Source organism: Ascaphus truei, chromosome 1 (genome assembly GCF_040206685.1).
Source record: "Ascaphus truei isolate aAscTru1 chromosome 1, aAscTru1.hap1, whole genome shotgun sequence".
NCBI classification, from domain to species: domain Eukaryota; kingdom Metazoa; phylum Chordata; class Amphibia; order Anura; family Ascaphidae; genus Ascaphus; species Ascaphus truei.
This window is the reverse complement of record NC_134483.1, coordinates 441,094,919-441,107,515: the sequence shown is the minus strand read 5'-3', so window position 1 is coordinate 441,107,515 and position 12,597 is coordinate 441,094,919. Positions and strand designations below refer to the sequence as shown.

The 12,597-nt window shown below is 38.7% G+C and overlaps 1 protein-coding gene across 14 annotated transcripts in view; it reads left to right on the top strand.

Annotated features, from left to right (window-relative positions):
• BLTP1 (bridge-like lipid transfer protein family member 1) overlaps window positions 1–7,403 on the top strand; it is a 214,038-nt gene extending 206,635 nt beyond the window's left edge. For 13 of the 14 annotated variants that reach the window (XM_075615910.1, XM_075615968.1, XM_075615957.1 and 10 more), the window contains 7 exons: window positions 320–537; window positions 1,480–1,731; window positions 1,924–2,127; window positions 2,613–2,807; window positions 4,079–4,213; window positions 5,478–5,643; window positions 6,565–7,403. In XM_075615910.1, the coding sequence (XP_075472025.1) occupies window positions 320–537; window positions 1,480–1,731; window positions 1,924–2,127; window positions 2,613–2,807; window positions 4,079–4,213; window positions 5,478–5,643; window positions 6,565–6,781 (1,387 nt within the window). In that variant the 3' untranslated portion in view covers window positions 6,782–7,403. The remainder of the gene's footprint in view (window positions 1–319; window positions 538–1,479; window positions 1,732–1,923; window positions 2,128–2,612; window positions 2,808–4,078; window positions 4,214–5,477; window positions 5,644–6,564) is intronic. The other variant, XM_075615874.1, reaches the window with a different exon arrangement.
• Window positions 7,404–12,597: the final 5,194 nt, after the last annotated feature.

The following is a 12,597-nucleotide window of genomic DNA, read 5'->3' as shown; positions in this document are numbered from 1 at the left end:
TTTTGTAGCTTTTTCGAGATGCTAGCTGAATTATATGACCATGAGACATACAACATATACATATACATATGCATATGCATGTATGCATCTATGTAGCTTTTAATTTCTAACAATTTGTAAAATGGATAAAGGACAGGAGACAACCTATTGTGACAAAGATGTATTGCAGAGCATGCTGGGTAGAAAGTATACTGGCTTTGTTCAAGACAGACCATTCCTATTCTATAGCCAGCTTTTTATAAACTGTAATTAATATTTGCAGTGTTTAATCTAAATATCACCTTTATTGTATATTCATTTCTCATGTTCTGTGTTCTAGTGTCATTTTTATCCATGGAGACTTGAAGTGGGACATTTTTCAGGTCATGATCTCCCGTTCTACCACTCCAGACCTGATTAAAATAGGAATGAAACTACAAGAGTTTTTCACTCAACAGTTCGATACGAGCAAGCGTGCCTTGTCCACTTGGGGACCTGTTCCATACCTCCCAACAAAGACTGTAGTCACAAATGTAGAGAAGAACTCACGTGAGCAATGTAAGAGCTGCATTACCAAATGCATGCTGCATACTAGACCGACACATCTAAAATCCTTCAATTCAGAAGTCAAATGTCAATATCCAGCGGCTTATGCAGAGTTGGGTGACTGTACCATCCAATCAGTGAAAAAACTATCCAATACAATGTTAATATAATAACTATATTTTACGGACTGCATCTTTATTTATATTGCACCCACGCCTTGTTGGAATAATTGATTAGTACTGTAATTTTTATTTAATTTGTATGGCACCAACATATTCCTTATCGCAGTACTATGTGGGAGCGAGAACACACAATAACATTGTATTACAAACGAGTACTTATAGTTGGAGACAAACAGACAAAAGGAAGGAATGTTCCTGCTCCAAGGAGTATACAATCTATAAGTAGTACAGTATAGTAAATAAGGCCAGCGTCATAATGCTAGTCTAGGATATAAGGTAGCTTCTGTTCTATTTAGCAGATTCAACCTAAAATAATAAAAACATTTTGTTTTAGAAGCTCAAAGTCCCCTTTTGCATATTTTATTATTAGTTGGCAAACAGTATTTCACACAGAATCCCTTTCTCCTTGTTGAGGCATAGAAGTTTTTTGAGGCTGTATAAAAATTGCAATATTGCGGGCCTTATGAATTCCTGCATTTTGTACGGTTTCAGATAGCTTTGTAGTTATTAAAGGTTAGCATTTTAGTTTGGAACATTTATTGTAAATGACATGATGATGCAAGAAAATAATTACATAATTTCATTTAAAATAATAAATAATTTGTATATGTACGCAAACCTTAACTGACAATTGACAAAACTTTCTATGTTGAAGCTAAAGAACAAGCGGTTTATTCTTCTTGACTTGGATGAGTAAAGATATTTACAACATGCCACTATTCCTTATGTACGTGCTGTGTAAATCACTGTTGTCTTTCTCTTTGTTTACTAGTGCTGGATGCAGCTCACCATCGTCACTGGCCTGGAGTTCTTAAGATAATATCAGGATGCCACATATCCCTGTTTCAGATTCCATTGCCGGAGGACACAGTTCAGTTAGGCGGCTCCATGAGCCTGCATGGAAACCATATGACTTTGGCATGCTTCCATGGACCCAATTTCCGTTCAAAATCTTGGGCATTGTTCCACTTGGAAGAGCCAAATATCGCTTTTTGGACAGAAGCACAAAAAATCTGGGAAGAAGGTAACTAAAATAGTTCTTGGTATACATTCTCAGAGATGATCCTGAATTTAATTGTTTTGTTCTTTACTGGTTCTGCAAAGCACTTCTCCATTAACCCCTCCACTGCTAGATCATTGCTGGTCCCCTCTCACAGTGAAGGAGTAAAACATTGGTACATAGTTTACTGATATTAAACTGCTTTCCTTTCTGCAGGATCGACTGAGCACTCTACTTACATTGTACAAACCCTTGATTTTCATTTGGGTCACAACACCATGGTCACCAAGCCCTGTGGAGCCCTGGAGAGCCCGATGGCAACAATCACCAAAATAACACGACAGCGTCATGAAAACCCACCACACGGAGTAGCCAGTGTAAAGGAATGGTTCAATTATGTAACGGCTATGAGGAATGAAGGTTAGAAAAGTGCCTATTCTTGCTTGCCATCTTATTGAGATGTTTGCGGAGTATTGACCCCTGTAGACACATGAAAGCACCCCTCCCACCGATCAATCAGGAATTTCCAAACTATTTTTTTTTAACATTTATACCTTTTTTTTGTATTTATGTGTGTGAAATGTCACTAAAATTCTGCAGCCTTGCGGGCAGGAAAACAGCAGTGACAGTTGTGTGTTAAACAGCCAAAGCGTTTTACACCTTTGTTGTGCAATTATATCCCAGACCTACATTTTTTTCCAAGACGCTAACTCGACAATATTTCGAAAAAAATAGGAGCGTGGTCAGATAATAAACAGAACTGCTGACTGCTTTTGAGAGATAGGGCTTCACTACATATCAGGAACATTTACAAATATTCAGTTGCCCTACATTCAAAAGTCACATGCTTTTAATTGATGGGGTGGTTGTGAGCAATTCGTTACAATCTTTTCTTCTATTTCTAGAATTAAACTTGCTCCGAAATGTTGATGCAAATACCACAGAGAGCAGCACAGCTGTAAAAAACTCAAGTTTATTGAGTGGCTTTCGGGGAAGCTCCAGTTACAGCCATGAGACAGAAACCATCTTTGCGCTACCAAGGATGCAACTGGACTTCAAATCTATACATGTCCAGGAGCCACAAGAACCAACCTTGCAAGGTACTTGCTATTTTTTTAATCCCATCAAAATCTATTTTTTGAGCTATCTGGGACTCCCGGTGGGGTTTCTTTTTTCAAGAATTAAAAGAAATTTCTGAAGTCAGTATACCTAAATGAACCGAAGGCCATGAATTGAAGAAAATGGTTACTGGTTACTTCTGGGTGGCTGGTTTGGCTATTCTGGCAATTCTACACAAAATAGCATGATTTATCTGTTAGGAAGTCAAGCGTTTAGAAACTTTTCACCACTTTTGCAGTCAGTTCCCCTATAGAATATACTGGTAGTGCTCGACAGTATCACCGTATACCACAACATACCTTGCAAAAACATCAAAGGTGCAGCATATACAGTACATGTATATGTATTTATAATTTATCATAGATATTATTAACAAATATTGTGGTGTATGGAAGTCTTTATTTTATCTGTACGTTTTGATTTACAGGTAAAATAAATAAACGGGTATGTAATTTACATTAGTACTTTACATGTCAGTGATATGAATTGTGAGCATGAGAAGCCCATTCAACGCCATCAGACTAACAAAAAGAAAGATTCCTGCGCTCCTACCAATTAGGCTAAAATAAAATATTGATCTCATGAATAAGGGGTATTTATTTAAACCCTTTGGCCGAAGCGTTATAAGCCTGCAGCCATCGTCAAGGCATAACCAAATTTGCAGGTACCTACATTGAATATATTGAATTATTGTCCCATGGACTAGTGAGAAAGCCCTGAAGGGGTTAAATAAAGCATATGCTTTTGTGAGTAGTGCAATTAAAAGCTGGCCAAAGCCAGAATCATAGTTACCTTACTATAGAGGTAAACTGGGGGTGCGCAAATTCCCTGGTGTGAATATAATAAAACTTACATATTTCTTTCGGTCAACCTTGTACATTCACCTACTCTTGGAGGGTGATGTGCAGACTGACACTGGGGTGTATTATACCTGCACTATTTGGAAAATTGGTAGGGGCTCTGTCCTGAAGGAAGGAGATCTACACCTCCAAGGCACTGCTATGTAAAGCAGATGAGCCAATAAACCTACCCCTGAACGTTTCAGTAACACTATATTTAAATGTCCTTATGGAGTATTTAGCAAGGAAAAGGATTGGCCATCAGACTAATATTTGAGCTGAAATCTATACATAAGTTATGGTGGGTAAAAGTGACACCCTAAACTGAAAGCGGTACATTCTGGTATTGTGCAAGGCCCGTTAGTAAATATACCGTCTCTATTTCTTAACCTATGTGATTTTCTTTACCATAGATCCCAACAGCAAACCTAAGGTGGAGTGTAGTGTGGTGACTGAGTTTACGGATCATATTTGTGTGACAATGGATGCTGAGTTGATCATGTTTCTGCATGATTTGGTGTCTGCTTATCTGAAGGAGAAAGAGAAAGGTAAGTTATTTGTTAAGGATCAAGACACGTTTAATTTTGTACAAGTATGGTCATTTAAATAATGCAGGTCATCCAGTTAAACTCACTGAGTTGAGAATACTTGGATCAGTACATAGAGAAAAGAGTTTGAAGAAAGTTCATTTTTGAACCTCGAGAAATAAACTAAAACTAAAAGTCTCATATTTATGTGCAATAAGCAGTGAATGTTAAAACATGTTGAACATACGCAAACCATCACAGAAAAAGGAGCCCAGAATGAGATGGTTATAGAGGAAAATATGACACAGTATTATAATAATCAGTGCCTTAGGACAAGGGAGCGCAAACTGGGGGGGCGCAAGTTTTTTTTTAGGGGGCGCGGGCAGTTGCAGAGGTCCCACGCTCTCCCCCCAGGTATTTCAATTAAATGCGGGGGGGACCGGGCGAGACCTCTGCAACCTCTACTTACCGAGGTTCAGCCGGCTCCAAAAGCGTTACCATGGCAACGCAGCGGAGTCATGTGACGCCACATGACGTCGCGGGTCACGACCCAAAGCCGGGGAACACCAAGGAGGAGAGCAGGGGGGCGCAGTAAAAAGATTTGCACGCCCCTGCCTTAGGAAGTCTGCAAATGATGAGCTAAAGTCTCATAGTATTATTTTGGGCTGTAGCTGAACTTGGAAACGGTCTACTAGACCTACAGATCTGGGCAATGTCCCTGTGTGTGCACTTTCCTCATTTACTGTAGTATATCTGTGTTACTGTTGGTAAACTTTTGTAGTAGTTATTGTGTTGGCTTCAAAAACGCTATGGATTATGTTCACTTCAGTTAATGACCATACACTTGAAATGAATAATAGCAATTGCTTGTTAAAGGCCATTAAGAAGTGATCATATCTATCACACAGAAATGAATACACCCCTAATAGTGAGATAAATACATGTTCATTTAGAAAATAACTTATTGGAGATGGCTAACCATGTACAATTCGATACTTCCGTACATTTCTTACCATTTATATTTGGTGCAGTTGGGGTGGAAATAGCCGTTAAAGCACTGGATGGATAAGCCTATGGAAATAACCTCCTATATTTCGTCTTAACTACATTTCTTTAATCACAGCTTCTTAACCGTATCCCTAAATTACTTTTACACTTCATCATTTAGCTATGTCCAAATAAACAAGGAATATAAAATTAAGGGAAAGATTGGACAATGTAAGAAAAAGAAATAAAACAAAAGCCTGAAAAGCAGACCTTGATTTGCATTTCTTTTTATCTCTAGCTATCTTTCCACCTCGTATTTTGACTACTCGTCCAGGGCAGAGAAGTCCAGTAATACAGATTCATGACAACTCATCTGAGAAAGAAAAGGAAGAAAACCTTAATTACACCTCTGTGGACTGGAGAGAATTCATGTGCAATACTTGGCATCTTGAGCCCACACTCAGGTATTTTTTTTTTGTTATATGTAGGGGTTTATGACATTCTCTTTTTCATTGTCCTATACAAAAATATATTTTGGCACTTTAAAAAAAAAATGTTTTTTTTTTTTTTTTTTTTGATACAAGCTGAAAAATAACATCATTCATGTCTACAAACAGTATTTTTACTCAGAAAGGTACTCTGACTGCATTGTTCTAAGATAAAGCATAAAGAACATGAACATGAGATTTCTATAGTACAAGTGCAATAATTATATTTAAGGTATACAGTTTGTAAATCTTTCAGAATGTAGTGTGCAAACCACATGTATGTATGTATGTAAATGAGAAATGTATTTGTTGTCAATATACAATTGCACAAGCACTGTCAAAGTATCGTATTAAAGCGGCTACATTCAATATTTTTATTTTTAAGCTTATAAAATGAGGGGGAGTTTCTTGGATCATGGCCATGTTGATATTACCTCTCAGAATAACTAAGCTTGAAAATATTTAACACATTCTAGTCAGGCATTTTCTAGGAACAAATACAGTTCTAGGCCTTGTGGGCCAAGAAAATACATGTGTGTGTGTATATATACGTGGCACATTATTATAATGCTTGATCGCTCTACTCTACACATTTCTCTGGTAATTATGTTCACAGCACACACTGCCAATAAATATTTATTGAATCGTCAATGGTCATACTCTAAGACAACCATTAGTTGAAATAAATGAAATGGGGGAGATGACGATTTATGCTTTTAAAGAAGCTACTCTTTCACATGTTCCTTGTTATTTACAGATGTAAATTAATAATATTGCAAAAAATATATTTCATACATGAAAGAACACATACATTGACAACTGATGTAAGAAGAACAGACTTAATTTGAACAGTTTTATAGTAAACAAACTTTTTCCGTTTTTATTTCTCCACTCCAGGCTAATTTCTTGGACTGGAAGAAAAATTGACCCAGTGGGGGTTGACTATATACTTCAAAAATTAGGTTTCCATCATGCCAGAACCACTATTCCAAAGTGGCTTCAGCGTGGCGTTATGGATCCGCTGGACAAGGTTCTCTCTGTTCTCATCAAGAAGCTTGGTTCTGCATTGCAGGATGAGAAAGAAAAGAAAGGGAAAGACAAAGAGGAGCATTGAAAACAAAAAAACATGAACAAAATGTCAATCTGAAGATCAACCGAATGAGTTACAAGTGTTTTTATTGTACAGTAAAAATGTATTTTAACAAATTATTTTGAAAACGACAAATGTAATTTTTTTTTTTTTTTACTATTAGTAACTCTTTCATCCCTGGGAGCTGTTTTAGTTGTTACTTCCGGTGATCACGCCTCTGGCCTTTTGTAAAAATATTGTGGTGAGACAGTACATGCGGCTGCAATGTTAGTCACTGCATGGAGTCTAGTCCCTATCAGACTATTTCTTGTTGAGACGGAAAACTGTAGGCTTTAATCTAGCTCCTGCACTGTATAAATGTAAAATAAAAATAAAACACTCAGGGATGAGAGGGGTTATAATAATTTCCGTTTTGAATGTATCTGTTTACGGTGGTGCATGCTGCTGTTCAGTACTGGATAGCATTGCATGATTATGTATATTTTGAAATGAAAATAGGGTTTGAACACTGTCAAATCTCTGGGTTAGCATTATTACCTTTATTATGTGCAATATGATTTTGTTTCTGTCACAACTGCAGAATATTAACTGTGAATTGTCTTGATTTTTGTTGGCCATAACAATAAATTCTTGTTAACAATGTGAATCCACTAAAGGTGTTTTTTTTTTTTTTTCTTGATGAGGGATTGAGGAAGGGAAGGTGAATGCTAACAGTCAAATAGTTTTCAATCCGCGCTCTTGCTTCGTAAAGGGTTCTTGTAGTAGATCTTCTCCTTCCTCTTGCACCTCCTAATGCGTGTACACCCCTCCTCCACCAGCGTCCACCGCAGAGAAACTCTGTCAGTGGACCAAGCACCAAGAAAGAAAGCACAGGAGTGCACCAAGGTGAAGAGATATGTATTCAACAATACAATAATGAAGCAAGTAGTTGCTTACATATTAATAAAACAGTCCAGTAAAAAATGCAGCCAGGCTCTGTATCATAGTGATGTGAAGATGGTCAGCGCGAACCTCGTGGACCTCACGAATATGGTGAATCCGGATGAAGTACACTGGCGACACACTTTATTCGAGCTTGGCTAGTCCCACGAATTCGGGTATACCCGGGTGTATTGAGTTTGTGACTGTTTTCTGCCCGAGTGCATTGAGTTATTTTCCAAGCAGGGATTGAAGCATTTTATTCCCGCTGGCTGCAATACTGCACAGTATATATATATATATATACTGCATTACAATTCATGAATTTATGCCATCTGGTAGACACGCGAAGCATTGCAGCCTATTAAATCCTAATCATTAACATTTAACAGATCAGCCGCCCATCAGCCAGGCATGAACCCAGGCTGGGAAGGCAAATGCAACGGGGCTTGTCAGAGGTGAGGAGTGGCGCATTCCAGGTATCTGCCAGGTACATACCGGGTATTTGCTCGAATAAAGTGTGTCGGTGCAGTATCAAGGGAAGAATAAATGAGAATAAAACACAATATTAGTGTTATAGTGTCCCCATGTGGGGGATGGGGGGAATGGGGGTGGGGGGTGGGAAGGGGGAGTTGTGGGGTGAGGGAGGAGTGGACGATGGAAGGATTGATAGTGGGTTCCCACTAACTAATTACAGAATACATAGAGTATATGGATCCAGTGACTCACACGGGCTTGTGTGGTGTCTCTCCCTCAACGCTGACTGGAGTGGGTTAATACAGACTCATATACTGGAGTCTCAATATACATAAAACTCACACGGCCTGATGTGAGTCCTTGCCCTCAGAGGGTGATGTCCTGTATAGATGGTGTTTTGTTGTTTCAGCAGAGTTGTCCCCCAATGGGTGTGGTGTGTGGGTGTCTCCTCTCCCCGTATCCCAAATGACCAAAAAAAAGGAAGGTGTGCAAACCAAAATAAATTGAAGGTCTTTAATGGGTTAACAGTGAAGACATGAGCATACACTATGCATACATGTTGTGGTGCTTTAAAAGGTATAAAACAATATATGACACAATGAACTAGACAGTAGATGATGCACTGAAGCAAACACAAAAAATAGACACTCACACTAAACGAATTTACTTGCCCAGCATCAACCGCTCGAAACACTCCTGCACGATTTCCTCCTCCGTTCTTGCTCCCACTGGCGCGTCCGGCAGCGGAACCGGAAAGGGAGATCTGTACCGGATGTCTTCCAGTGTGCTGGGTCCCTCTGTCAATGAGCTCCGGCAGGGAACTACGCGTTTCGCAATAAGCTTCGTCAGGTTCCTGCCGGATGCTCATTGTGTGCTTCATTTATAGGTGCCCCCATTAGTTAATTGGAGAATCACCTGGATCTAATTAAATGTTTTAAAATAAACGGATATAATCTCTTTATAGGAGCTGCCTTTGAAAGCCCCTAGTGTCAGGGATAATGGAATGTGCCTTTATATACAAATGATGGGTTCGAACAGTATATATTAAAATCAATACACTTTAAAACAAGTGAAGCAATAATCCTAAAAATAATCAATGTAATAGTTCTAGAAGCATTCTATGATTAATAAAAATGGGTAGTACTTAGAATTTGATTGTGTTCTTTGCGAGATTGGGAATCTTTGAGTAGCTCCGTGTACAGTTTTTTTAAAACCTTTCTCTGTTGGTTAAAATCCTTTCATTTGTGATACAATTGTGCCACCATGTGGCTGAATGTGAGAGTTACCTCAACATTATCATATCCTAATGGTATTAGTTCAGCACTGCAGGTAGTGTGGCATACATTAATACATCCCTTTAAAATCATTCCAATTGTGCCAGGGTGTATTACAGTGAACAATATGACAAAATCAAAAAGTTATTACAAATTACTTATGTGACGGAAAAAATCAATATTATCAACATTGTTAAAAATCCTAATACTTATAGCCACTATGTAGGACATAAGGGTGGATCGACCTAGACACCCAAAATCTTAGTTTACTCATTCAGCTATCTAGAGTGACTCAATGTACCATTTCTATGTAAAATGGCTCCGTGTAAATTAGAAAATTTACATTTGTAATACAATGCTGCCACCGTGTGGCCGAATATCGAAACTTCCAGTTTCAAATTCCTAATAGTATCTCTACCACACTGTGGGTAGTGAGGTACTGGGTTATGTGTAGAGTCATTACCAAAGTATGTTGAAGGAGTATATACAAGAGGATGATTAGTGGAGAAATAGAAGTTGCGTAGCTACAATGAAAATACATCAAAAATAGTTGTTCCAAACAGACATAAGAATATGTTTACATAGACATTTGATATTGGAAAATACTTGTATAGGTGATTTTTGGCATGGTGCCCTCATGTGATGAGAAAGTTCAAAATGTTCAAAACGTATAGTTCAAATTTATTCATAACTCGTTTCTAACTTCAATTCAGGTTACAAAGGTTGTCGCGATGGTATGCATCATTTTTGGTCTTCAAGGGTTGGTTCGAGGTGGATTCATGTTTGGGACGTGCACCCTATTAGAGATGGGATTGGAAATGGATCAGTGTGTGTTAAAACATAGAGGTGGATGTGAAAAAATATAATGGTAGATGTTAAAAAATAGAATAATAGATGTAAAAAAAAAAAAAATAGATGTAAAAAGATATAGATTTAAAAAATATATTTAAAAAATATATAGATTTAAAAAATATATTAAAAAATAGTTGTAAAAAATGTGGGGGGATTGGAGCAGATTACTGGGTGTTTAGAGAAAGGCTGCAATGTCTATCTCTACATTGAGGCCTGTGGGTACCAGGCTTTTCAATTTGTAGATCCAAAAAGTTTCTTTTCTTGATAGCGATGTCAGTCTGTCCCCTCCCCTCCAATGTGGGGGGACTACTTCGATGCCCCATAATTCAAGGCCCGACGGATCTCCTTGGTGATGTAATGCGAAATGCTTTGTGACACTGTGTGTCATTAGTTTCCGTCCGATATTCCCTAGGTGCTCCAAAATACGCACCCGTAGTGGTCGACCAGTACGCCCTACATACTGGAGTCCACAGGGACAATTTAAAAGGTAGACTACAGTACGAAGTCTGATTTACAATTAATGAAACTGGCGCTTTTGAACTGTTCTCCTGTTGTTTTAGAGCTAAACTGAATTTTTTCTTTACTTCCCTGTTTGCATGCTTTACATGTATTACATCTATGGAAACCTTTAGCTTTTTGCAGCCAGTTTGAGTCCTGGCCTGTTGTTCTATTCTCTGTCCTAAAAAGGCTTGGTGCTAACCTTCTTTTGATGTTATCTGCCCTCTTATAGATGACTTTCGGTTTTTCTGGGAGGTACTCATCACATCAGTTACAGGAGGGATAGGGGGATGCTGTATTTGTGTGGGTCTCTCCCGCACGCTGGGATCAGCCAACACCTCACAGTTCCCCCACTTCCGGGTTCACACGTCACTGCGGTACCCATATGGAGTAGGGCCCCACGTCTCCGTCACTAACTATCGTATTTTCCACTGTAGGTTTTCATGTCTCAGGTCTTCAAACCCTCTCTTTGTCTTGTCTGGTATTGTGATGTGTGTAAGTTTAGTAAAATGCTGTTTATGTATAGGAATGCTCTGCCGAGTTTCTTGTTATCTTGTACCTATTTTCATACAGTCTTTTGCAATGTTGACGTCCTTGGAACATATTTCCATTAACACCTCATGTAATTTATGTTTAGGACATTTCATACATTGCTTCTTGTTCACAGATCAGTCATGTGCTGAAGATAAATAGGAGAAGCTGCATCTGAAGATATTTTCCTCTTGTTTGCTCCTAATAAATGAAAAGGAGATGAACGGTTGGGGCCTCTCTGTATCCACAAGGAGAAATGAAATGGGGATAAATTGGGGGAATCCTGGATGGACTCCCCCTGAAGAAGCGCAGTGTACGCGTGAAACGCACGTCGGGTTACGTGAGACGTCACCTATGTGACGTCATCAGAAGTGGCGACATCTTCCTGCTCAGGAGAACTAACAGGCTCGTATCGGTGGTTTCCCCTGCTCCCCACATTTGATCCGCTGTGATCAAACCTCCCACACACCTATGTTGAGACTGTGCAAGTGATTCATGTCTTGGTTACTTCTTGATTGGAGTCTCTCAGTACCAACGTGGCTTTTGTTTCTTGATTTGATACTGATATAATAGTTACTTCTTATCACCAGAACAAGCTAAGAGCCACATAATAGGATCATCAGAGAGTAATTGTACCATAGATATGTTTCCACTTTTCGGCACATTAGTCCTTGAATGGAATTTATGACAAAGATATATGGTATTTGAAGGAAAACCTTTTCCTTGCCTAGGCTTCAGAACTGAAAGGAACCTTTCCTCTGCCAAAAGAGCTGAAGGCCTTGTGACTGGATACACACATTCTGCACCGTATTGCAGCAGACTCCCCCGGGAAGCTTTCACGCACTGCCACTTGTTATCTCCGATTTTTGTTGAACTTACAGGCCCGTTAAACAAAGAAATGAAACGTAACGCAAGCCAGGTTTCAAATCCTTTGTCTCAATTTATTACTCAGAGGGTAATGACTTTTATACCAAAAAAAGAAGATATTGATTAGAGGCGTAACATAGTCGTAACCTGGGTGTCTTGGGCGTAGCTTTGATTAGAGGCGTGATTTAGGGGCAGGACATATTGGTGGCATGATTTTGGGACGTGTTTCTCCCAATACAGGCAATGTCACAATACATAGCTTATTCATTGTCTGTTATCAAAAGAGACCTTGAATCTCTAGCAACTAAGTTATACGATTTTGCCTCTTTCAGAGAACCAGTCTATTGTATATTTGACTAAAAGAGCAGGAAACTGACATTACAAAAAGTATCTTAGCAATATCCTGAGCAGGAAGAAAGGAAA